The sequence below is a fragment of the Lissotriton vulgaris genome, chromosome 6 (assembly GCF_964263255.1).
Source record: "Lissotriton vulgaris chromosome 6, aLisVul1.2, whole genome shotgun sequence".
NCBI lineage: Eukaryota > Metazoa > Chordata > Amphibia > Caudata > Salamandridae > Lissotriton > Lissotriton vulgaris.
This window is the reverse complement of record NC_141694.1, coordinates 1170816030-1170842923: the sequence shown is the minus strand read 5'-3', so window position 1 is coordinate 1170842923 and position 26894 is coordinate 1170816030. Positions and strand designations below refer to the sequence as shown.

The 26894-nt window shown below is 46.1% G+C and overlaps 1 protein-coding gene across 1 annotated transcript in view; it reads left to right on the top strand.

Moving 5' to 3' along the window:
- Positions 1-26894, top strand: part of LOC147708593 (uncharacterized) — a 198357-nt gene that overhangs the window by 139134 nt on the left and 32329 nt on the right. The window contains exon 6 of the mRNA XM_086927264.1: positions 4904-5014. Coding sequence (XP_086783390.1) covers positions 4904-5014 — 111 coding nt within the window. The remainder of the gene's footprint in view (positions 1-4903; positions 5015-26894) is intronic.

The window sequence follows — 26894 nt, the reverse complement described above, 5'->3', positions numbered from 1 at the left end:
AATCCGAGAGCCACTGACACATTTCATTAATTCGTTGGGACTTTAAAACCGAGAACCGGTTCCTCGGTTCACAATACCCACATACTCCGTGAAATCTTTGAGACACTTATACAGCACAGTTCTCTACAACCTAATGACACTACTCGACCACATTCCATGGCACCATATGGACCTTAACTCACCACACCACCCTATGGGTGCTAACACAAAACACTGCATTGCACACTAACCCACCACACTGTACCATGGCCAGAAAAACCTACCACATTGTGCTGCATGCACACTGCACTGTAACTTAAGAACATTGACCTATCACATTGCACCCTAGTAACAGTAACCTGCCCCATGTCAGTGCGTACTAGGAACACTCAATACATGCATTACATTCCTGATGCACCAACACATCAGACTAACCCACCAAATTACAATGCCTCTTAAAGACACTAGTCAACCACTGCTCCCAAAGAATGCTAAAACACAACACTGCACTTCATTCAGAGACAAACTATAATCCCACTCTGTAGCCTAAAGGCACTAAAACACCACATTCACTGCATGTTAGTAACATTAATCTGCCCTCTAGGGACACCTACCAACCACACTACATCTTGTGGACTCAAACCTACCAAATTGCATGGTATCCTGGAGATTTAAAGTCCTTTCACTGCATAATAAGGATATTAACCCACTTTACTGCACTGCATAACAGCGACAGTCATTACACTGTTCCAGAGCGTTAGTAGAACTGCGTCTTGGGGACTGTAGAATGCCATACTGTACTGATAACTAGGAACACAAACCCAGGTATTGCATCTTAGGACCACTGATCCATCACAGAGAAAGGCACCAAAGGGGCTCTTATCACCCATCCTCCATTCTATGTACAGTCACCTACCACAAGCACTGCCCCTTATGAAAAATGCCCTGCGTCTTAGTGTCTGAACTAAATGTATTTCCACACTTTCACCAGTTTTACTTTGTATTGCTTGTATTGAACTTTGCCAGTCCTCCTCTACAAAATACAGACCGACTGGCTTTGTTAATGCTGGTTTTAACTTTTGTGTTGTTTTTTTTATCCATAAGAGGGAGTCTTGCCATTTTGTGTGCAATGTTGGTTAAAAATGAATTCTATGACCCTGATTATGAGTTAGGCCTAGTGGTGATTACAGAATGCCAGACTAAATATTGCTGAACTTTATTGAATTGTCTGATCACCAGCAATATGTGCTACAAAATATGTTTGTAGTGCTTTTGCATTATTTAATGCATGTGCTATTTACTGCATGTGTCATTTACCACATGTAAAAATAACATGCAGTTAATAACACCCAATCACAAGTATTAGAGGTCATTAAAATCCAATAGAAAATCAAAATGAGGTGTTAAAAATTCCAGAAAGTGTAGGGAATGAAAGAAAAGCTGTGAAGTAATCCCCAAAAAATACCAACATAGTAATGTTAAAAAAATAGTCGATACTCTGTTTGAGTTTTTTTTTTATCCGCACAACTGCACACTGAGCCAGACCTGCATAAACAGCCATGGATAGGTGAAGCTCTCAAAGGGTCATTGCAGGAGCTCACACATCCATTCTGCAGTGCATCAACATGGATGCAGCACTGCTAGACCACTATATCATGTTGCCAGATCCCTGTTGTGCTGCAGCAAACTATGCAAAGACAAGGAGATAATGGATGGAGCGCTAAAACTTTTCAGACACTCACTCCCAGTCACTCCCAGTCACTCCCAGTCACAGATCTGGTTTGAATCAATCATCGTTCTTTAGCTCACCTCACCACCCCAGTTCAGACCCAGCCATATGCAAATCAGTCATGACCCTGTTCCTCATGGGAACAGTCCAGCCTGAACTGCAAAGCCAGGTCTTCCCTGGACTGGAAACAAGCATCCTGGGACCAATTTCGGGGTACCACCCCTCATCAGCCAAGCTAGCTTGTATCCAGTGGCAAAGTGAGCAAGGGACCCATGTCTAGGCCCACCGTGCAAACGTAGGGTAAACAAAGCAAACACAAGGAGATAATGGACGGAGCGCTGAAGCTTTTTAGAAACTCACCCCCAGTCAAAGATCTGGGTTGAATCCATCAGCGTTCGTTAGCTCACTTCGCCACCACCATGCAGCAAGCTACCAATCAATTACCTCAAATGGTGCAGTAATTCAGGATAAGAGCAAGGGTCGACAGAGTAGGGCTGAACTCGATCTCAAATAAGAGTATGTGTACTGGACCACACCACATAATACAGCTGGAGTAACCTTTAGTACATTGATATACTAGGGACAGGAAAGGAATTTAGCAAAGGGATCCGACAGTGCTGATGAAAGCCGGTAGAGATACGGATTCCGGCAGAAACATGTCCACCTTCATTCAGAACGGAGGGGTGTAGGGTGCATAAAACACTCACTTCACCACCATCCTAGGATATGAATTACCTTTTTATCCCTGACAAGGGAATCCAGGAATAAAATTGTTATTAGGATATTCCATAGTTAGTTTTACGATTCATAATCTACACTTTTCAGTTGGATCGTTTTTTTTGGGGGGGGTATTCTCTTCCTTTTTACTTGTTTGTATTGTCTCCCCCACCCTATTGCTCGCCTCAAGTGTTGGTCTGCGCTTAGGCGTCGCAGCAGCCCTATGATGAAACATGCCACAATGCTTTGTGGGAGAGGGCAGTTTTTACAAAGTAATTGAGCTGTTGCTACACTTTATTGTATATTGCTACCAGTAAAAATTATGAACTCATGAATCCTTACTTCTTTTTTGTGTGAGTATAATTACCACTCGTTGCCATGCTTTAGTTTAGTGGTTTGGAACATTTTTTTTAAAAATTAGATATTTTATTGACATTTTCGAAACCAGTAACCATAAGAACTGATGGTTTTCAGCACCAGAATCCAATGCATAAGGAGCTAAGATAATTTTATGTTGATAAACTCACATTTGGTCAGCCTAATCACAGTAGGATAATTTACAAACCATTGCCTCCCTCCCCCTCAACTGACACAGTAACTGAGGCCTTATGAGCTTCAAAGGCAAACCCTCTATTGGCCAGAGTCCTTGGCCGTCTGCTGCAAGGTTTAAGCCATATCCTATGTTACTGACCCCAATTACGCCAGATCCCGTCATGTTTATAGGGACACTGTTTGGCTATGTAGATGGGTCTCACCAGACCCATGCAACGGTCCACCCCACTCCTCCAACCCTTCAGGGATGGAGTGGCTGTGCCTTTCCAAGCCCTAGCAATGTTACTCTTGGCTACTGCCAAACTGAGGAAGAGCAGGGACCTTTTGTATCTATTACAGTCAACACTGTCTTGATGTGTAGTAAGATGAGTTCATGGTCTCTAGGGAGAATCCAGCCCAGTTCCTCTTCCAAGCACTCGAGAACAACTTCTCAAAATGTAGCTATTCTCCCATTACTCAAAATGGTGAATAAAAGATGCCCCTGTTGGAAGGAATCCTGGAGACAAAGCGGTGAAGTGGTCACTCACATTTTCCACAGTCTGTCCCATGTGTAATTCGCCCTGTGTAGATACTTCAACTGTACAGAATGGAATTGTGAAGTAATAGGGGGTACATGCAGAGATCCTAGGGTTTCCTGCCCATCGACATTGGTAAGGGGACCCACGCTGCGTAATCAATAATTTCTGTAAAAGGGAAGGAATCCGGTGTATTAACCATGAGTGATTTATAAATATCAGGAATTGTGTGATTGTCAGTTCCTTAGGCTTCCATTGGAGTTTAGTCAAGGAGCTCTGCTAGATCAGAAACATAAGACGTGAAAGCATATCAGTAGGATATAAGTAAAACTGACTGCAGTGGAGGTTGTATTCCTCCCGTACTGGAACCGGTTTTTCATGCTCTATATACCATGTTGATATATTGATTCAGTATTGATTTTGTCCATTATCCCCTTCCTCAGGCATGCTTTTGGTTATGTTTGGTGGCATCTTCAGCATGAGATGGCACATAAGACAGTCATGGGGTCATATCATCGCCTTAACCAGGACCTCCAGCTCAGGATCCAGTAAGCTTATAGGTCCTTTCTCTGCCTGGCTCCCTAATTAAAGAGTCTACCAGGTTAATGCTAGTAATGACTGAGAGATATCAAAGGATAGCAGTGGATTCTGATTGTCTTGTTTCAAGGTGCTTGGATGTCTGTATACTCCCACACAGGAAGGAGTTATTAGTGTTCTTTCAGGGTGTGCCATGGGGCTTTTATCTATTGCTCTGGCTGTTTTTGTTCTATAGGAATTAATTTCCTCCCCAGGAGGTGTTTACACTATTTGCAAGTTTGGTGGTTTTTACCACCAAACTCATAATCGGGGCCTAAATCATATTTATAGTAAAGATATAATTATATTTCTTTCCCCTTATACACCAACAATTTACCATATTAAACAAAGGCTCCAGTCTCATCATTGTGCACCATTACTTTTTTTTTTTTTGCAACCAGATGTCTGGTCAGTAATATAGCCGCCCCCTCCTTTCCAAATACCACTTTTATTCGGGTATTTTGTCCTTTGAAAGCATCAGGATTTCAGAATGAAATGGAATATAGACTTTGTGAAATGAGTCAACTTACATTTTCAATGCAAAGTTCCTAAATTTTCAGAAAATTGTGGCTGAAACATTGAGTATTACTATTGAATAACCAAGACTACAAAACTTCAGTGTGCCCAGTTTTGTAACACCCTTTAAGAGCACACATTTGCAATCAAATATAGCTATAAAATACCTGTATTCAATTAACTGACATATGCTGTAAAGAAGGCTTGCAGGTGGGATTTTTGATGCTATGCAGCACTGTTCCTTCTTTCTTTGAAACTACACCAAATAATGAGTGAAATGTGGAATTGTACATCCACTTGACATGTTCTTTTTCTACAGGACAAGAGACTACGATAACTATAACTTCATTCAGAATTAAGGAAGAGGACGAGCTCTATTCCATGGACCACCTGGACCCCGAGAGAAGAGTGCCAACACGTATCAGCAAAGGTGAATTTATTTTGCTCATATCTTTATCATTACTTGTATCAGATACCCAGGTGGCATCCTGTTCTTTTGTGTGCACAATACTGCTACTTGAGTAGTGCTTCACCTCTTTCTGCTTTCTCCCTAGGTCCCCTCAATCCAGGCTCTCCACTAGTTCTAGTTGCCCCCCCTTTTCCATGGGGTATGTAGTAGTACAGTGAATTAAGCTCAGAAGCAGTTTGAAATCACCCTCAATATGTGTGCCATCAGTCTTAGTTCACAGTTCCGACAACTCAGTAGTGGAACTAATGCAGGTAGGTCAGCCTCGCTACCCGGCTTTCAGGCATGGTCCCTCACTCTCGACCAGAACCCAGCCTCTTCTTGATGATAACAACTTCGGTAGAGACATCCTTGCTCAGGCTGGGTACAATAGTCAGTTGCAGCCCCCGCGCAGGCAGGCCACACAGGAGAGTCTCAGCCTGATCGCAAAACTTGACGGTTGCAACAAAGCGTAGACCAATCACTATACTGGGTGGTTGTGGCCTCACACAAGCCAGTCACAATACTTGGCAGTAACAGACATGGGCAGGGTGAAATGCCCACACACACAGGCGATCTTTGGCTGGTAGTTTCTGAGTTGCACAGGCTGAATTCAAACCAGGCCTCGGCAATTGCAGTCACAGAATTATAATTCCTGCCTGAAACCAGCACGGAGAGACGGGGGTCACCGATACTGGAGTCCAACAGATCATGTGCACAGTCTTTCTCTTCTGGGTGCGCCACAGGCATTGGGAACGTGCTGCACCATAATCTTCATGGATAGACACTCCTCCAACAGGGTCCTTTCCTCTTGCAGCAAGCAGTCAGAATTCTAGGCACGTTAGGCCAAGTATGTAGCTCTTCTGGCAAGAGGTCGAGATTCAGGCAACATCCCCTCACCTTCATGATATTGATCTGTTGCAAAACAGCCTTCTGAATACTCTGTGGAGCACCCCTTTCCTTGGTCATGGAGGTCTTGGAACTGGACAAATGACAGGGGTAGTGAGGTTCCTCTTTTTATCACCATAATCAGACAGGAGATGCGTATTCACTGTCTGCAGTCGTAGTATCATTTTAGGATGGTTCACTTGTCCTTTCCAGACACAGAGTTTGTGTAGAGTGATGCTTCTCCCAGCAGGGTAGTCTCCAGCCTGGAGAATCCACAGTACAGACACAAAGAGGTGTGAGGGTTTCTGTGCCTGGCTGTCATCAGCCAACTGAAGAAGTAATTAGAGAAAGACAAAAGGACAGGTCTCACCTAAAGGTTTCCTCACCTTGCACAACAGAGTTTGCGGTCCCACCCCTCGTTCCTACCATCCACCAAATGGCAGTGATCAGGAAGACTAATTCGCGGCTCCATTCTATGTAAAAAGTCCTTATCAAATATCTAAAGGAGCCCTGTCTCCATTCCCTTCACATCTTCCTCCTTCTACTTTCAGGAATGGGAGCAATAAACTGCTACTGTCTGGGAAAACAACACTCACACTTGTGCAAATCCAGACCAAGGGTATCTAAAATCCATCCCACAGGCTCCATTAAACTGTTCACTCACACGCACAGCAGGAATGTACCTTTTAGGCTAAGCATATTAAGGAGCATAACACACACTCTAGACTTTACCGCAAGTACCTGGGTAAGCACATAGAAGTGGAGCTTTACATGAGTGGGACAGTATGTCAGCCAATGAGGCCACACTTGGTGTAGCCCTTCAGGTCACAGGACAAGTCCAGGGTGGTATTCATGTCGGGGAGCGTCCCAGGTCTCCTTGCACCTTCTAGATTAGTGTGACACCAAGGCCCAAAAAAAAGATACCAGATACATGCAGTTGGGCACTTAGGGGAACTTGCCTGCACACCATGCATGGACATTCCTGTCCTAACACCTATAATCTCTAAACATGTATTCTGGCCTTATCGTCAAGAACAATCATTAACAGTCAAGTCTGCATCATGTATTTCCATTAGGTACAGACTACTTCCACCAAATGGACCATCACAGTCCTTTTGCAACAGTGAACATGAAAAGACAATAATGTATTAAAACACAGAATTAAAATAAATCACTTGTGATCAGGAGGAATGGCAAACTTAATAATGGTTCATGCACTTAGTTCAAAAACACTGAGAAGTGGGTGCATCTCAGATTTCTGGATATAATGCATTTTAGACATTCATTATAACATTTGAATGAGCTGACTACTCAATTAGCATGATACATCTTAGGAATCAAAAACTAGATAGATTTTCAGATCTGGGTGCGGTATTGGGTCCTGCAAGCATTCATGTGTTTCTTATGCCCTATAAGGCATAATGGTGGTCGTTAAAAAGGGGACAAATCTTCCAGGCAGCCAGTGCTCATGATCTTTGTTAAATAATTGAAGATTACTGTCCAACCAGTGATACAATGCACCATGTTCTACACTATCTTGATTCTCTTCACCATCTTAGTGGAAGCTCTTCGTAGTGGGCCCAGCCAGTTCTGTCTTACTGTGTTGAAGTGATGCACTTTTGAGGATGTGTGTCCTGATCCTGGCTCTAGCAATCCTGCTCCTAGAACTATCTTGTGGATAAACAAGGAGGGCTCCTGTTATAAGGGTTTTAGCTCATGGCTCTCCTCCTCCTTTAACTGCCTTTCTAAGGACACATATCTTCTCCTTTGAGGCCCATGCTTTCAGTTTTTTATGCCAAGTGCCCCACACTCAAATCTCCTACTCTCTCAGGATCTCATGTACTTTCAGAATAGTTCCTGCCACATGGATTGTTGATGCAAGGAAAACAATTCCTACAGGAGAGACCTCGTGCAAGGATTGGAATAACAATCATCAGAGTATATTAAGAATTCTCTCAGAATCTATACAGTGGTTCAGTGAAATTCAACATCAGGAAGCTTGAGAGGCCAAAAGAATCAACAATTATGTCAGTACAGAATATGCCCAAGAGACAGCACATCACTCATATAAGATACAATTGTTCCCCAATTCAAGAAAGGATACCTTCCAAATCTTCAAACTGACTTGTAAAACAATCTATAGAGAATCCCCCTGATTATCTAAAAATCCGGCTAAGGAACACGCGTAACTGCAAGACCCATCTAAGGAAACTCCTGTGCCATATATCTCCCTAAGAGATCCATAGATAAGATCCTGGGTGCCAATGTACCAAAAACGCTATCTTTTATCAGGGAAGTCCTTAATGATGTCATTTGAGATATTATCAGTGATGATGACATAGAACGTGAGGAGTGATGTAATATGTGAGGTTATAAGTAGTGCCTGGCGGGGGCACAAGTTGTAGTTAGCACTATATTTCTAAGGGATTTTGTAATGCAAATTACAATATTACTATCATTCCTAACTATAACATTACTTTAACCTTTGTTGTTTTCAGTGACTTTCTGGTATTTTTTTGACGTAAAGAAAAATGTTATTACCATACGTAACACCAACCTGAAGTCCTGCACAGCCTTTGGTCCTCCAGCCAACCCAGTGCATGCACAGTCGGTTCAGATATCTAGGAATACAAATCCACGTATTGCATCTTAGGATCACTGATCCATGGCACAGGGTTGGCTAGAGGGCCTGGCCCGTGCCCAGGCTCTGCGTCCAACCCCTGGTGGACAGTCAACCCCATCCCACATAGAGCCTTCGGGTGTGTTCGGCATGGGGTTGGGCGCTGGGCGTGGCCTGTGGCCAGGGCTACAGCCAGGTCCTGCATACAAAACCTCTGAGGCCAGCAGCCTGACTCCAGGCCCTGTGCTCAGCCCCTCACAAGCCTTCAAACCCCTGGTACGTACAGCCTTTACACATGCCCAGCATGCATTTGGTCGCTCAAGTCCTGGCAGCACCCATGCCGACTAACTGACTCTGTCGAAGAGTCTAAACACTGAAATATAAAAAGTGGGCCTATTGGTTTTATCAGTGAGCGAGTAGTAAGCTGCTTGGGTTTTTTTATATTTCACTCAAAAAGCCAAAGGTTACAGGGATGTTATAGTAAGGAATATAATTTAAAAAACTTAGAAATTCACTGGGAAAAACAAAGGTTACAGTGATGTTATTGTTAGGCTCACATTTCTCTTTTACAAAACCAAAGAACTTCAGCAGTTATAGTAACCTGAGCTAACTATAATGTACGCCCACGTAATGCACAGCTTATGACCTTACATATTACATCACTCATGACATGGTCAGTTACATCCCCGATGACATCATCCAGTGAGTTTTAGTGTTTTTACTAAGAATTTGTTTGATAAATATATATTATAGGCTACTACAAAAGTTAAATTAGTATGCTAAGTGTACAAATAATGGGTGATACTACTTCTAACATTTATTATGTGTAAGTGGGTGTCTGAGTGGCTGTATAGGTGTGTGAGTTGGCATGTGAGTGCTGCATGTGTGTATACGTGGGTGTGTAAGTAGTTCTGTGGGTGAGTGAGTGGCTGTATTGGTGAGTGAATGGGCGTGTCAGCGGCTGTATGGGTAGGTGAGTGGGTGTGTGACTGACTGTAGGTGGGTGTATGAATGGCTGTATGAAAGAGTGACTGGTTGTATAAGTGACTGTATGGGTGAGTGAGTGGCTACTTTAGTGGATGTTTGGTTAAATGAGTTGGTGTGTGACTGGCTGCATTGCAGTGTTTCTGTATGTAAAGGGCTGTATGGGTGAGTCAACAGATGTGGGAGTGCTTGCATGGATGTGTGAATGGATATGTAAGTGGTTGTGTGGGGTGTGAGTGAGTGTGTCTTGAGTGCTTGTATAGGTGAGTGAGGGGCTATGTTGAGAGGCTGTATGGGTTAGTGAGCGGGCATGTGTTTTCACAGAAAGGGAACTGCTAAACATGCTGGCCTCTGTCTGTGAGAGCAATTCTTTCGTCTGTTTCCCCGCCTGCTTGACAACAGGCAGGGAAAAAGACGAAACGTCCTCTTCCAGCAAGCAAGAGCATTTTCTCAACTCAGGGTGGTCTGCGTGGCCCCCCACTCCATAATTAAGTTAACACCAGGGAGGTGGTGGTTCCCAGGGCAGGGGTGTCCCTACGGCCCCGCTAAGCATTTTTTTAAAAGCCCCAGGGAGGTGGTGGGCTCAGTGGGTCCGCAAGGCTCCCCCAGCATTTAATTAGAAGCCCTGTGGAGCTGGTGGTCCCCGGGCATTTTTAAGCCCTCGGAGGGAGGCCCGGTGCCCCACCCTCCCTTTTTATATTAATCCCTGCATGCCCCGCAGAAATTGGAGATATAGTAAAGAGAGACACAATGTCAAATGGGATGATAGGCCCTGGCATCAACCAAAAGTCCAAGATTGAATAAGGACACTTTTACAGCTTGAGCCAAAATACATAATTGTTTTGTGAACTAAACATCCTTTGGAATTAAACAGAGATGAAGAATTAGAAATTCATGCGGGATAAGTGAGAAATCCTTGATTACCTATACAGTAATAGTGTTAATTTCAATTACCTGTTGTTTCCCACTGTATCTTGGTACTTTTTGATTGCATGTGCAAACCCCAATTTTGGTTTCCGTTTCACATAGATACATAGATATATCTTGAACACCATCTTGGAATACATGACAACATGAAAAGAAAAGAAGCAGAATGGGACCTATTTTGTGATTGCCCACTGGGGCCGTTATATATTCCTTATGGGTTACCTGATTAAAATTATGATGGCTCATGTATAATACATAGCACTTTTGGGGGATGTACCATTATTGATGTTTCAATTTTTTAAATTGGGTGCATTTGATACATTTTTTCAAATATTTTTGTTTGGTATGAGTCTCCATATCGGGTGTTCAGAGTCACCAAGTCCGCTGGTGTTCACCTGTATTCCCTCCCAATTTTTGCCTGTTGGTTTATAGATTACTCATGCCTTTTTATCACTTCATCCCATTAGGAACCCTAAATTTACTACTCCTAAATTCCTTTTGTGAATACCGAAAGTTGTAAAGTTCGGATTTTTCTCAGTTTAAATGTAGTAAAGTTAGGAATCCTAACTTTGCTACTCCTAAATGCATTTTGTGAATACCGAAAGTCGTAAAGTTAGGATTTTGTCTCAGATTACTTTTGTGAATCGGCCCGAAGTCCTTGTCACTGAAGGGTTTTGTGTATGTCGTCTTATTGATCTCAAATCTACATGCTCGGTAGGTTGAACACTTGAAAAAGCCTTTTCCTGGTGAGAGCCAGGTGTTAACCTCTGTTATCTCAGGGCTACTCTTTACCAGAGCATTGCTCACAGATGGTGCTTTTCTATAGTTGATTGCTGGACTACTGGGACATGGTCATCTTTGGGAGCCACGGGGACCCCCATAATCCCTGCGGTCGTTGCCGCTCCTCAGCCAGCCCCCATAGTGGATGTGGTAGAAGCTGGCACTATCACTTGGCTCCTGCCAAGGTGGGAGCAGCTTTTTTCTGCTCCTGTCACGTGAAAGCAGGTTTTGTTCTCTGTCTGGGAGATAATAGTCAGGGATTTAAATTTGTGTTCCCTGCCTTCACTTTCCGAGGCATGGAACAGTAGTGTAAGTTAACCTCTTCACGTTCCTCAGTCAATATAAAGTTACATTTCTCTGTGTATATGGACCGTCCGGCTATGCAGCCTCATATCCGTTGTAAGTCGCTGTTCAGATTAGCCTGAGGGGGTGAAACACGTGTTGGCTGTTCTTCAATTCTCGTCGCACATCAAACCATCTACTTTCTAATAAAGAACAGAAGCCACTCACAAATGGACACATCTATGAATCATTATTCCTGGTTAAACACTTCTACTCTATTCTGAACATGGAACAGTAGTGTCCTTGGGTAGAGGGTCCCAGTACATTGATTGTTCAAACTCAGGAGACCGGGTCTCTGAGGATGTGTACGGTTTGGGATTAACGCTCCTCCTCATAAAAAACTGTCTCTGGAGTTTGGAATGCCTGAAGCCTCTGAGGCTTGGGGAGAGAGAGCTACCTGCCTATCCGAAAAATATTAGTTTAGCCCTGGTGGTGGTGTCCCTAGTGCCTTACAGAGGCTTGGGGAGAAGGCTGCATGCCCCCTCCTCCAATACAGTACTCTGCCCCAGGGAGGTGTCCCCAGTGGCTGGATTATCCTCGGGGAGGGGGCTGCATGACTCCACCCCTAAAAAATGAAATGCTAAATATTCATTTTTATTGTGCTGTATTGCAAAATGTACTTTGTTCCATGACCATGACTTTATTGAAATAAGTCTTGTTTCAAATAGTCATAACACACAATCTTTTCGCCAAAGATAATCGTGCAGAAGTCTAATTACAAGCTGTCAGTTTTACTACAATCTTTCACATGGAGCCCTGGAGATGCTGCTAGTACTGTCTGCTATTTTACAAGACATTGGCATGGAGACTCAAATCATGGTCTACTTTGGGAACACAAAGTCATGTCATTTTAACAGAGCACAAGGCACTGGAATCTAACAGGCCTAAGTCCACTGCAAAAATTAAAGAAATAGCACAATACATTTCGATTCAATTATACACAAGCACTGTTCTGGCTACCTCTGCAAGATATTCAGATCCTACTTGGTGGCCAGTCATCTAAGGTTAGTTTTCCTTAACCTAAATGACATCTGTCCAGCAAAGTGCAAAATGTTGTTGGGGGTGTGGCCAGCTGCGCATGGAGTAGGGCGTGTTTCTCTAGAGCTCCGGCTGAGGCACCCCTTTCTGGCCTGTCCTCCCTTAACATTTTGCCCCTAGAGGAAGCAGACCCCACAGTGGCACTGGAAAGTTTGGCCAACACTTTGTTTTAAAACAAGAAGTTCAACTCTACACATCAAAACACATTTGATATTACAACAATACAAACAAGCATTGGCATAGCCAATAGGTCTCGCATTTGGGACCTTATTATTATTTAAAATTTTATATAGCGCGCAGTTACCCTTGGGCATCCCAGCGCTTATCCAGACACCATCAGATAGTAAAAACGGCCAGATTAATGCACTCAAGCAGGAAACAGATAGGTTTTAAGACATTTACGAAAACGCAGTGCACAAGGCTTGGCGCGTAATTTTAAAGGGAGCGAGTTCCACAGCTTCGCCGTATTAACCGAAAATCTTCTCCCGCCAGTGCGGGCCCTTTTAACTCTGGGGACTAAAAGAAGGTGTTTATGGTCGGAGCGCAACGTTCTGCTCGCTTTATATGGGACCGCTAAATTCTTCAATATTGGGGGGCCTTTCCCCAAAAGAATTTTATGGGCTGTTCAGAGTGTCTTAAATATGACTCTCTCCCGCACTGGAAGCCAGTGCAGCGCCTTTAGGGCAGGTCTAGCTGACTGCGTCCTAGGAATGTCCATGAGCAGCCTTGCCGCCGCATTTTGGACCTGCTGGAGGAGCGCCCAAAAAGATAGCATTACTGTAATCCAGTCTAGATGTAATCAGGCCCTGAATCAGCAGCTTCCTAGATATTACAGGTAGAAGAGGGAACATTTTACGGGCAGACCGTAACAGGGCGAAACACACTCCTGCAGTTTTCTTAGCTTGGGTCCTAAATGACAAGTCTTGCTCTAACCAGGCTCCCAAGCTCTTGATCACCTCTTTAGGGTCCGGAAGGTCTCCCATACAACTCGGCCAGCTGGTCAAAGGGAGAAGAGGAGTTTTACTCCCTAACAGCATTATTTCCGTCTTTGAGCCATTCAGCTTAAGAGCTGATTTTTCCATCCAAGTGTGAACGTCCGACAGGCAGGAGTGCAGTATGTCAGGATTCTCCGCCAGTTGGGATAAAGAAACCACCAACTGCGTGTCATCCGCATAACTGACGATTTTGATGTCATACGGGGCAACTATGTCCTCCACGGGGGCCATATATACATTGAATAATGTCGGGCTGAGGGAGGAGCCCTGTGACACTCCACACTGGAGGGGGATCGATTTAGACCGCTCACCGCCTTCCCAGACCTGGTATGTTCGTCCGGTAAGAAATGACCTCAGCCACTGCAGGGCAACCCCAGACACCCCTACCTCTGCCAGCCGCTGAATCAACACCTGATGGTTCACGGTGTCAAAACGCCGCCTTATAAGTGTTTAGCCATGCAACAGTTGATTTTGTTGTACCAAGGATATTGTGCTACATAACTGTATTAGCCTCGGGGAGCGGGCTGCATGACTCCACCTCTAAAAAATGAAATGCAAAATATTCATTTTTAGGTTTCGCTGGGGAACGGAGCGTAAGCTCCGCCTCCAGAGAAATCTGTAGTTTCTAGTATGGGTGCCTTGAATACGCCCCTCTGCTTCATTGGCTAGCTCCATAAATGGAGGCTAGCCATTGGAACAGAGAGGCGTCCGTCATGGCCGGACCAGATTCGGGGGCGTTCCCGAGAATTTTTGGCTTTTGGCTACGTCAGCCAAAAGCCGGGAACGCCCCTGAATCTGGTCCGGCCGGGCCGTGCTTGCTGCTGTCCTGCCTTCTTCTGTGTCCCTCCTCCCGCCGTCCCCCTCCCCTCGCTGTCCTGTGCACGTTTCCCGCCTCCCTCCCGCCGTTCGTGTCCTGTCCCGCCCCCCTCCCGCCCCCTGTGTCCTCTCCAGCCCCCCTCCCGCCGTCCGTTCCTCTCCCGCCCCCCCCCCCGTGTCCTCGTAGGTGCTTGTTTGTTTCAGAGCAGTCACCCGAGGCACCACATCCAGAGCAGCACTGGGACCGATGAGGCCCTTGCACTTTTTGTTGCAGAGAAATGAAATATGAATAATGTATATACACGCGCATTTTGATCATTGTATAGATGTACATATATGTACTCTAAATATAGCATAAACATTGCCGAAACCGGAAGGGTAATATAGAAGAGCGCGCCGAAATGTTCAAAAGCATTTGACGCCGCACACAGTGACACAATAACAAGTATTAGGGGCTGAGGGAGTGAGAGCTTGTCACTTATTGGCACAGGACTGCCGGAGAGTGCATGTTTACGAGAGGTGAAGCGGCAGGGGTTCTGCGGGCTCTGTGTATGTCACATCTACTTGTGACAGAGCCTGGACACAGAGCCTTGCTGCAACAGGAGCCCTTTAATGTCGAGGCGCTGTCCACCGAGAAGGGCGCTGAATGGTGTGCGGTCAGATTGACACTACAGCAGGCACTGCCATCACTCTGCCAGAGAGGCCCGCAGTCTAGCATCCCTTCTTTTTAAAGTGTCCTGACATTTATTCCACACACTGCCTGGCAGACTTAACCCCTATCTTGCGACCGTGGCTTCGACCCATGATTAAACTAGCGCATATGATAGGTTGCCAAACAAAGTATACATTGTCCTTTAAAAGCAGCTCTTCTAACTTTCCAAAGAATGCGTCTATTTTTGTTGTTGTTTCTTTGCTTCAGTGCTACGATGCTTCGACGACGAGAGCACTTGAAACACAAACATCACGTGACGTCAAAGTGAACTTTTTTTTCTGCATTTACATTTATATAGCGCTTGCTACCTCTAATGAGACGTTGCAGCTCTACCCGCGACACATTTTGTGAAGCCAGATTCACTCAATACAAGCATTTAAAATCGGGTACACTGCGCGCTGCAGGCAGGGGCTGGCATTGGTATTTTAGAGAATAAACCGCGAGACTTGAGTGGGACTAGGGGCATGCCACGCCCCGCAGCATCTGCGGGCATCTCATACCAGAGGCTGTCGAGGTGTTCATTGTTAACACTCGGATCCCAAACTCGCGGGCGAGTGGATCGGTAACCTACGGACGAGGATATACGGGGCAAAGGTGAAAACATCGACCAAAGTAAGAAGGTGAGATTCACGGATCGGAAACTAAGTATGAGTTCTGTTACAACAAGGCGTGTAGGAGAAACTAGGAGTAAACTTGAACTAAAGAAAGAAAAAGAAGTGAAATGGTGAAAAGATGTGAAAGAGGATTGGGTAAGAGAAATAAATAAGTATGGAAGAAAAGGAAGAAAAGGAAACGCGAGGGAGGCAAGTGGAGAGGAAAGAGTTAAAGGAGAGAAGTAATCATGTTAGAGACAGGAGGTGAAGCAGAGGAAGGACGTGCAGCTTCCGGGTGCGTCTGAAGACACTAGGGCAGTATCTCTTCAGGAACCACAGGCATTTACAGAGACTGGGGACTAGAAAGGCGCCTTTTACTCTGACGAGCAGAGCATCTGCGGCTAGAACACTGAGGCGCCGAAACAAACATTTCCTCTGGACAATGGGGGCCATTTACAAAGGCGGATCCGGCGGGGCTTCCCGGCGCTTTCATGTGTGGGTTCGAAATACGCCTCGTCTGATCTGCCACAGACTGGGCAGGAAGAAGGGCAGGTGCCGGCCACGTCCCTGCAGAGAGGCATTGAGAGGACAGCAACATACTGTTGCTTCCCTGACAGTCAGGAGGGACTCATTTTGTGCGCAGGAGACTCCATAGGGGTGGGACGTGGACCGAAACAGTACATGGGGATCAGAATGTCACGTAGGGGTAGGATGTGGCCTAAGGGCCAGAGCAGTCGACCTCAAAGCTGGGACCGGGTTCGAGTAATCCTCCTGTGATTGTCGGACTGCCCCCGCAATAAAAAAGAAAAAAATAACCTGGATCGCCAGTAAACTAACCCGACCTGCATAATCATTAAACTTGTAAAATAATGTTTGCCACATAGAGTTGCCAAGTCGTTTATTATGTCGACAATAATGGAATTTTATGCTCTGGGTTTCCCGCCCACCCACCTCCTCCAAAAGCAAGTAGTACCAATACTACCCTGCAGCCAGCGCCCATCCACCTCTCTCACCAGGTCACTCTTTTACAATACAGGGGCCAGCTTTCCTCAGCGGTCTATCAGTTTAGAGCTCAACCATAGCGTCTCTAACAGGCGCATTGGTTAACGAAGCTTTCATCAATGATTAACAGGGAAGCATGCCATGGAAAGATCCGAAAATGTGCTTGCAACGCAGACAGTGTGCAAATAACGGGGGAGGGAGGTATAGTTGGATGGACAATGTGAGCGGTCAGCGAAACCTGCAAGAATGCAGATTTAATTATCTGAACAGCAACAGGGACGTGTGTACCAGAAATGCCACACAGAGGCTTACATTTCAGAGCGAAAGGACTTCAATGGAAGGCCTCATTCAGAACAGGGCACACAGTATCTTAAAAGTAGCCTGTGCTCACTTTTAATCTTTGCACCAAGCGTGAGTCGAGAATGCACGCACATTCTCCTCACTCCGTATTTGTGCTTTGATTTACCAACAGCTAGCTATTAGCAGGTGACAAAACAGAGTGAAAAACAGGTGCAAAGTGCAGAGGTCAACTCTTGTGAGGGCCCGAGGCAGCCTTTGTTACTGTTCGATTTAGAGCAGCAAACTAAAAGAGGCTCTCAGCGATGAGGAGGGGAGTGGGGGTGGGGGGCGTCGATGTGAGAATAGAACTGGAGGTGCTTCGTATTTACACTACATTATATATTTACAGAGATCAGGCGGTCAGTCAGAATCCGGTACGGTCGTGAGGGATATGTGTGGGTTGGAGACCGGGCCATAGCTGGACATTGGTGCAGCAAGTTCAGTGGCGATGGGCCCAGGGGGCCGCCAATTCCTGATTAATTATGTGGTTTTCAATTCAAGCAGCAGCCAAAGGACACATTTCCTTCCCTGCACAAGGGCATATGACTACTGGCTTTCCCACTGGTTGAAATCCTAAGTCACTACCTTTCAGAACCTTATCCGCAAAGCACCTTTCCATGAGGAGGTGCAAATTAAAAATTCAAGAGCGATTCGGGGTATTTTTGCAGTTTTATACAGCGTAAACTCGGCCCAAGGGCATTGGAGCGCTTTAATTCAGCAACAGATTACATTAAATGAAGTCAGATTTTATTTAAAGGTACAAGAAGATTAAGTGATTTACCCAGAATGACAAGATGTTATGCTAACGTAGGGACTCCAACCTGTTTCCCAGTTCCAAAGCGGGCAGCTCTGGTCGCACCCCTATATCTTCTCCCACAGTAAATCAAAGCCACTGACATAAAAGTCGTTCTATTACAATATGGGTCAGGTGTACTTTGAGTGCAAACTTGAATGTGAGGATGGAACAGATCTAGTACCTCAGGAGGGCGCATGTTCCAGTGGAGGGGACAGATTAGTGAGTAGGACTGAGTGAAGTGGCGGTTTGGATGCAACGAGAAGATGGTCCAAAGTGTGAGGAACGTGCAACGTTTTGTAAGTGTTAAAAAGGTGGAAGTGTAAATAGTCTGAAAAGGCACAGATAAAACGCTTGCACAAATCGGTTTGCGATAAATAGGAAACTAGTTTAACGATGGCTAGATGGAGTGGGTGTTTGTCTAGGGAGACTGAAGATTTGTGCAATAATGGACCCGTTCAGTGGTGTGAGTGACGGGGAATTACAACAGTCTATGCACATCTGAGATTTCGTGGGCTTAAAGAAGTCAGAGTTTATCCCTGACCCCATCTGTGAAGCACTTAAACTGTGCGCACCTCCCACAATTTCCTTCTACAACCTTGAGGATCATCTGCCACCCATGGCCTGGGGACTTGTACAGGTAGCTGGGCGGCCTCACTCAGAGTCTAGAACCACTGACTGCTTCAGAACACATTAAGTGGTTCTGGACATAGTCACATTGGAAACTACTCTCAAACGCACAGTTTTGTCTGAGTTTGATCCACAGACCTGGGAGATTCTAGCCACTGGAAAATTCGTACCACGCCAGCGATTCACAAGACATACAGCATTTTAAATATCTGGTTCCCTCAGTCGGGATTCCAGAGTATGGGCACACAAACCATCCTTAGCCCCCCATTTGCAGCCTTTGAGCTAATATACTCATTGGCCGTGTACAGAGACTGTAGACTAGGTGTTGCCCCAATCGGTGGCATAGGGTGGGCGTGGCCACAGTGGCGGTTGCCCCAGATGCAAAATTATTAGGGCTGCAAAATGTTTAAAGAAAGTGTAAGGGACTCCGGAAGTGCTAACGGTCCATGGGTTAGTGGGTGCAATACTTGCCTTGTGTTGACTGGGGTTCGATGCAGATACAACAAACCCTTAATCACTTTGAAGAGCAGTACACATCTCAGCAATGTAAAGAGATACAGTCAGTTTGTTTAGTCTAGCAACCTGATTGGTAGCTGCTTGAACAGTCTCAAGGGGAAGCATGAGCTTGTGCATGCAGCTTTAGACTGCCGCAGGCACATCATGTAAAGGGCCCCACAAAGAAAAGAGGCAAAAATCAGTGAGACTGATCTCTGTGCTCGCTAAGCTAGCAACTGATCGTGAAACTCTTCATGAACCAACACTGGCCATAGACTGCACCATAGTTCTTAGCATGCAGATGCTATAATGTCTGGAGTTAGATCTTTAGGTGGTAAGGAGCTAAAGAATACCGTTTTTTTGCGTATCTATACTATATGTGCTGCATTCAGTTCATGTGCATTAAAGTGCTTTCTTATGACAATAAAGCACTGATGACAATCCAGTCATTAAGAGGCACTGCCGTGTTTTTCTGTGGTCTAAGTGTATAAGCCTCATGACTTCCTTCAGTAACATTTGGACTGCTCTGTTTTTTTGCTGTTCGTAGTCAAGTGCTAAGGGGGAGTACTTAGTAATTCAATTCGGGATCAACTAGTCGTGTGGGCCCAGGACACAGGAAGCCACTCCGATTGTCACCATTTCCGGTGGAACCGCAGCATCTGCCTATTTATCCTAGGAATATATCGGCCTTTACCAGATTCCTTTAGGAAGGTGCAAATCCTGGGAAGAACATGATGTTCTTGTGTACTAGTATTACTTTTGTTTTTAAAGAAGAACCACTTTGAGCACTTGGCTAGGGGTCTTTAGGGTGCCTGTTTGTGGGCCCTACCACAGTCACAATGTTGTTACAGTTTAATCGCTTTCCCAACTATTTGGTGGTGGACACTAGTCGTGGTTGCTCATGCAAACAAGCATTTACAATGCAACGGTTTCGCCTTTGGAAAAGTTAGAGCTATTGGCAATGTAAATGACAATGCCATTTATTTATCTGTTTTCAAAACCAACACATAAATAAAAATGTTGTCATTTACAATGCCAATAGCTCAAACTTTTCCAAAGGCGAAACCGTTGCATTGTAAATGCTTGTTATTGTGCTGTATTGCAAAATGTAGAATATCAGTCGCTCCCTCACTCGAGAGCAGAAAGGACCCATGGGATTCCCCACTACATCTCACTCAATGCGGATTATATTATACTCTACCTGCACGACCTATGCACTAAACTGGCTGATGGTAAGGTATTTGAGGATCTGAGTTTTTTGCACAATCCCCGATTTCTTGGAGATTAATATAGGGACGATAGTGATGACTGTTCAATCAACTGTCGAGTTCTGGGCGACCCTGCTGCTCTTGGTGGCAGGCCTCATAGTGGTGGCTAAAATGGTGATGTTGTCTTGCCTCCTTTATTATTTTGTGGTCCTTCTGCTAGTGATGCCCTCGAACTACATTTAGGTAATTGGACTTGATCCTAATTGAGTTCATTTTGAACAAGGGTGGCGCTGGTCAAATTGCAGCAAGCTCCAGATGCTCCTGATTTTGATTCTTATTACCTAACTGCACAGCTGCAATGGTGTATGGGCTGGTTTCCGGGGCTGGGGAAACCCTGAATGTTAAAGCTACCTGACCCCTCTGATGTGCCACAGTTGTAGTCCCTTTTGCTTTGGCCATGGAGGGCCTCCTGTGTGGGACAGCATGACCTCTCGGTGCTTAAAAGTTGCTGGCAGAGGGTGCTCAGGTGGGCAAATATACGGCCCCTGTATTTTCTGGACCTGCCACTTCAGGCCCTTGTTGGCAATTAGAGGAAGTGGAGGAAGGAAACCTAGAGGACTGGGTGGCTGCAGGGCTAGACAGACTCGGCACAGTATATATATAGATAGTATGTTACCGCAGTTTGCGGATTCATGTGCCAACTTTGACCTTCCGACTAGGCAGTTTCTACTCTTTGGCACTCTGCATGCGGCAGTACATAGGATTTGGGGGAGAAGAGGAGTGGAACTACAGCTATTCTGCATCTGTCGGCACCTTTGCGCTGCCACTGACTCGTGCTGGCTGGTCTCAGGGAAAAATAGTGCTCTTCAGGTGAACATATGCTCTTCCATTTCAGGTTTGTGCTAACGCTGAGAAACCGACCTGGGCTCCCCCTGAGGGACAGAGACTAGGCTAAGATGTGGAAGGCTACGCCCAAGATCTCTCAAAATGCCAGGCTTAGGCTCATATACTTCTATGACCTGCATTGATCGTACCTAACACCCCTAAAACTCAGCATTTATTTCCTGCCGACCCCCCGAACTGCACACAATGCTATGACAATCATAGGGATATTCTCCACATGCTTTGGACAGACGTTACAATCCTCCCTCAAGGAATTTTTGATCACTGCCTCTTTTGGGCAACAGAGTAGCATGTTCCACCCCATTTCGCAACTTAAAGCCTGGCATCTGGTTGACTCTTAGTGCTCCAATTTTCTACAGTTTAGACTTCAAGCCTACTTTACACATAATAGGGATACAGTCACATCTGCAGGGACATTGTGGGGAGCGGGGAAAGCTACCATTACGGGACTAGGGCAGAGCTTTCTGCGACGTAAATAGAAAGCCAAGTGGGGCATGGCCATCCAAGATGGCATACAGAACACATCTCTAGGGAGCTCTGTCTCCCCACCACTGAACTCTGCAACATCCTACTGATTACGGACAGTCATCCTGACTCCGTTGATCGTGGCTTGCTTCCCCTTGCTCCTGTGTGATACCTGAGCAAACAAGCAGTGATTTGCACCCTCATCCCGGGGGAGTAGAGAACAGTCTCCAGTGGTGCAGCAGCAAACATGATCCTGGCCCTACCCCAGCATCTGTCACAGCTCTCTTTGCAGCTGCACAGTGAGCCCCACCCTCCGACGAAGTGGATGACAGGGGTCCCGTGGGATTGAGGTTGGACATCTGGGCGGCACAGGCCCACCCTCCCAAACGTGACAGCTGGCTGTCGGTCCTGGGGGACCCCAAAGTGGTGAAGAGGAGTGACTGGGAGCTTGTACCGGCTCCCACTGCAAGACATAAGAGCTTTGCAGGTGGGTAGTTGAGTATTTGCTGCCCCCGCTCTTTGGTTACAGTTCCCCCAAGGCCCGAAACAGCCCTTCTGGAACTTGGAGCTACTGGTGCGGCATGCTTCGGGGCAGTGGCTGGGAGCTAGTCTCACTCGCCACGTGGGGATGTCCCTCTGCACTAGCGGTGCCTTTACACTGTGGGTCCTGAGCAGAGATCTGTTGGTCCCGTTTTCCTGCCAGCAGAGGTGGAGTGCCTGCTGCAGGGGTCTGGACTGCACCGGAGAAGAGCTCTGTGAGCACACAGGATAACAAAAAAGAAAGGAAAAAAAGAACAAGAAAGAGAAAAGAAGAGGCCAGTTGGTGCCCCCCCCATACTTTTTTGAGGCCCAGGAGGAGTTCCCTTGCAGATCCCACAGCGCCCTGATAGCAATAGTAGTGCAGGAACCGGAATGTAGACAGTCAGTGCTGGACCTTCTGAAGTGGTAAGCTCGCCTCACCAGGATATCAGGTGTGGGGGAATCCTGGAGCTCAGTGGGCTGTGATCCAGTGAGGTGTGCTACACTAAGCATTGTCCCTTCTCCCCTAGGCTCTATTCTCTGCTCCTTCCCTGTTGACCCTTGGTGGGAGAGGGAAAAGGGAGAACGCCGTTACCCAACGTTCCTGGCTCTCCTTTAGAACTTGGTGACCTACTGGACCTGGAGATGGCTGTGAACTATCCCCTAGGTGCCGCTCTGGGGTTGATGTTTTCACCTCCTTGCAGGTCCCTGAGTGGATGTCCCATCTGACAACTACTGTGGTTGCTCCCCTGGGGTCCAGCATTTTGTACCTTTGCGCCTGAGGTCAGATTACTGGAGGGGTCATGGGTCGCCAGTGTTTTGGGGTGCTCACAATGTCCTCTTATCCCTCAAGTGACTGCTACCTGCCTGTGCGGGTTTCTGGGGGCACTTACATCTTGGACTTCAGAGTGAAGTGCATAAAGAGTGCCTACATCTTGCATAAAGGGAAGTGTAGGCCACAGAGGCAACTGCAGGGAAACACCATCATCCAATAGACCACCCTGCACCAGGCTACCCAGAGGATCATTTGACAGAAGCGCGGGGGCATCCTAGAGCATTTCCCGGAGCACCAGGAAGAACCATCTGGTTCTGCCCTCTTGGAAGCCATACAGGGATCTAGAGTAGCGCTTGAGGGCCAAATTGCAGGGGTATATATCGAAATTAATCTGCTCCAAGTGGATTTGCACAAAGTGAGGGACAAAGTTGACAATGGAGAATTCAACATTGCTTCACTCCAGTTGAAGGTACGACAATTTAAACAGCATGTGACATGTCGAAACACATTCACTGGCACTTTGGAGGATTGAGTTGAGGACGCTGAGAGCCGTTCATAGATGAATCATTTTTGCCTGTTGGGTTTTCCTGAAAGGGCAGAAGGACAGTCTGCAGAACACTTCCTGGAACAATCGGTGAGAAGAGAATTGCGGCCTATGGGGTTGTCTGCCATTTTTGTTATAGCAAGGATGCACAGGGCCCTGCTGCCGCTTCCTCCTCTGGTCGCCCCCGAGGGCACTCATTGCTCACATATTGAATTACAGAGACAGGGATGCAATTCTGAGACCTGCCAGGGAGGCTCCTGTTCCACTGTTAGAGAATAGAAACATTGCGATTTACCCTGACTACATACAGAAAGTGCAGGAGTTCCGCAAATCGTTCTTGGAGGTCAAGAAGCAGATGCGAGTTATGGATCGTAGATATATGCTTGTAGGAGGCTTGCTTAGTATATGGTGCTAACTTATGCAAGTGTAGCACTCTGCACTAATCCAGACAACCCTTATGGTGATTTCTTTGGTCTTCAACAACCTTAGGAAGCTCTCTAAGTGGTAGGTGTTGAGAGCAGCCTTCAGGCTTAGACTGGAAGGAGTGTAAAGCAGCTTGTTTTACCAGTACTTAATCTTATGGTATAGGTTTTATTTTATTTATTTATTGAAGTTTTGTATAGCGCTAGCTGGACCCGAGGGTATCAGAGCGCTTCACAGCAAATAGAGAGATGCAACCAGGGCAATAAGCATAGAAAACAAGAATCAGAAACGATAGGAGGGAAATATAGCATGTACACCAACAGAACAACAACAATAATAACGCAGTAAGAGACGGAGTTCGGGGGCGAATCAGTTAGTTCTGAGTTCCGCAAAGGCTATCAGATTTCTGCTGTTGGGAGATGGGCTTCTCGCTAAGCACCGGAGCGTTCAAGGAAGAGGGCTTTGAGTAGCGTTTTGAATTGTGGGAAGGAGGCGGTCGTTCTGATATGTGGGGGGATGGAGTTCCAAATCCTGGGAGCGTTCCCCGCAAAAGATTTGTTTGAGGTCTTGCGTTTCTGTGATTTCAGCGGGATGAGCAGGAGTGTGTTGGAGCTTCTGAGGTTCCTGGATTGTCCAGCCCTTTTGAGTTTAGAGGCCAGGTATTCTGGTTTGCCTGTATGCAAGGCTTTATGTGTGAGGCAAGCTGTGCGGAAGTTGGCTCGTTGGTCAATCGGGAGCCATTTCAGTTCTTTGAGTGCCGGTGAGATGTGGTCAAATTTCTTTGTTCCTGTGATCATTCTTGCGGCAGCGTTGAGGGTGGAGTTGAGGGGTCCCAGGTGTGACTTGGCTGTTCCAGTCAGTACAGCAATGCCATAGTCAATTCTTGAGAGCACAAGTGCCTGGGTGGCATGTTTCAGATCTTTGGGGGGGAGGAAGGGTTTAATTTTGTAGAGAAGTTTCAAGTTCAAGAACGCGCTTTTGGCGGTATTGGAGATGTGCTTCTTCATGTCCAGTTTGGGGTCGAGAGTGATTCCTAGTGATTTTGCTGAGTCCGTTGGAGTAAGAGAGACATTGAGGGCATTTAAGGCTTTGAGCCATTCCACTATTTGTGGGTTTTCATCTTTGTTCGAAATTAGGAGGACTTCCGTTTTCTCTTCGTTCAGTTTGAGGTGGTTGGCTGAGAGCCAGTGTTGAACCTCCATGAGTGTAGCATTAAGTCTGTGAATGTCAGCGATCGAAGTGGTTTCCAAGTAGAGTTGAGTGTCATCCGCGTATAGGTGGAAGGGGATGTTAGAGTTCCTTAGGAGAGAGGTGAGGGGTTCCATGTAGATGTTGAAAAGTTGCGGGGAGAGTACTGATCCTTGGGGAACACCTCTGTTGATGGGGAGGGGGTCTGACTCGAAATTATTGATCTTTATTCTTTGAGAGCGGTTGTTAAGAAAGGAGGCGAACCATTTTAGGACTGTGTTTTCGATGCCCGCTCTTTCTCGGAGGACATTAAGTAGGAGGGAGTGATCAACTGTGTCAAACGCAGCCGAGAGTTCAAGGAGAATGAAGAGGCTACATTGGTTGGAGTCAAGTGACATGTGCAAGTCATCAAGGACATTTAGGATAGCGGTTTCTGTACTGCAGCCCTTTCTGAACCCGGATTGGAGAGGATCCAGTAGGTTAGAATTCTCTAAGTGTTGGTTTAATTGTGAAAGCACACATCTTTCCAGAATTTTGGCTAGGAACGGAAGATTCGAGACCGGTCTGAAGTTGTTCATGTCTGTGAGATCAAGGCCGGGTTTTTTGAGCAGAGGAGTGACTTGTCCTAGTTTAAGGCAGTCAGGGATGAGGCCCTCGCTTAAGGAGCTATTGATGATCTTGCCCCAGATTGGGGCTAGGGTGAGCTTCAAGTCCTTGGTCAGTCTCGAGGGAAGTAGATCGAGAGAGTGAGAGGAGGGTTTCGCTGCGTCGATAAGATTGCTTATCATTTCAACCTCGACCGGCTGGAAAGAAGACCAGCGGAAAGGTGAGGTTACTGGGGGGTTGTGGATGATTGCAGTGCTCTGGATGAAGGAGCGATCGATTTTGAACTGTACAGTGTAGTTTTAAAAAATATGTATTTATTATTAACACTCACTGACTCATTGCAATGTCTCCTACCCGGAGATATAATCCCAATACACAGAATAATTTGGAAATAGAACACGTAAGTAGCACAAATACACAGTGGTCTCCAGGGGGAGACTGAACTCATATACTAAAATAGTGGAAAGTGAACCACGACCTATATCGAGAATGGACCCAGAGACGTAGAAGAGTTAGAGACCCAAGGAAACACCCAAGGTGAGTATCTAGGAACCCCACGGAGGTCATGTGCAGAGTGGGAACATGACTATGTGCTCAATGCAAGTCAATGGGTAAGTTGCGGTTTCAGTTTTAAAGAAGATGGAGGTTGGTAAGTCAACCCACCTGTGATACCCCAGGCACCAGGATACCTACACCAGGGAAGCCGGTGCATAGGTGTGAAGTAATGCCACAAACCTCCGTAGACCACAGTGGAGAATTTTAGGAAAGATGCCGCTGGTGAAGAAGGTTAGAGAGTCGGTGGAACCCAAAGGTGGATTTAAGATGAGAAGTACCTGCAAGCAGAGAGCACAGAGTCAATGCCACTCAGGAGTGACCAAGATGCATGGAAGACGGATGCCCACTGAGTTTGGGGATGTAGGAGAGTTGACAGTCCTTTTGAAGTTGCAGTTGTGCTGACCCGGCTATGCTATGGAAGACCAGGAGCCGTTCACGAGCTGTCCCATGTCAAATGTCAAGAGACATGGGATCAGTGTCTAGCAAGGACACAAACAAGCCTCGGCAACAGCAACCAACCTAGTAGTAGAAAAAGGTGCAGTGTTGGGACTAGCAAGGTCCAAGTGACTCACCATGAGCAGGTAGGTCAGAGCTGGCCGCAAGCAAGCAGAGGAGCCCACTGGAACCAAAGAAGACTCTCGAGAGGACCCACGGGCCGAAGCTACAGGACTCCCAAGAGGACCTTGAGTAGCTCACCAAAGGATGAAGGTCCACGCTGCAAAGTG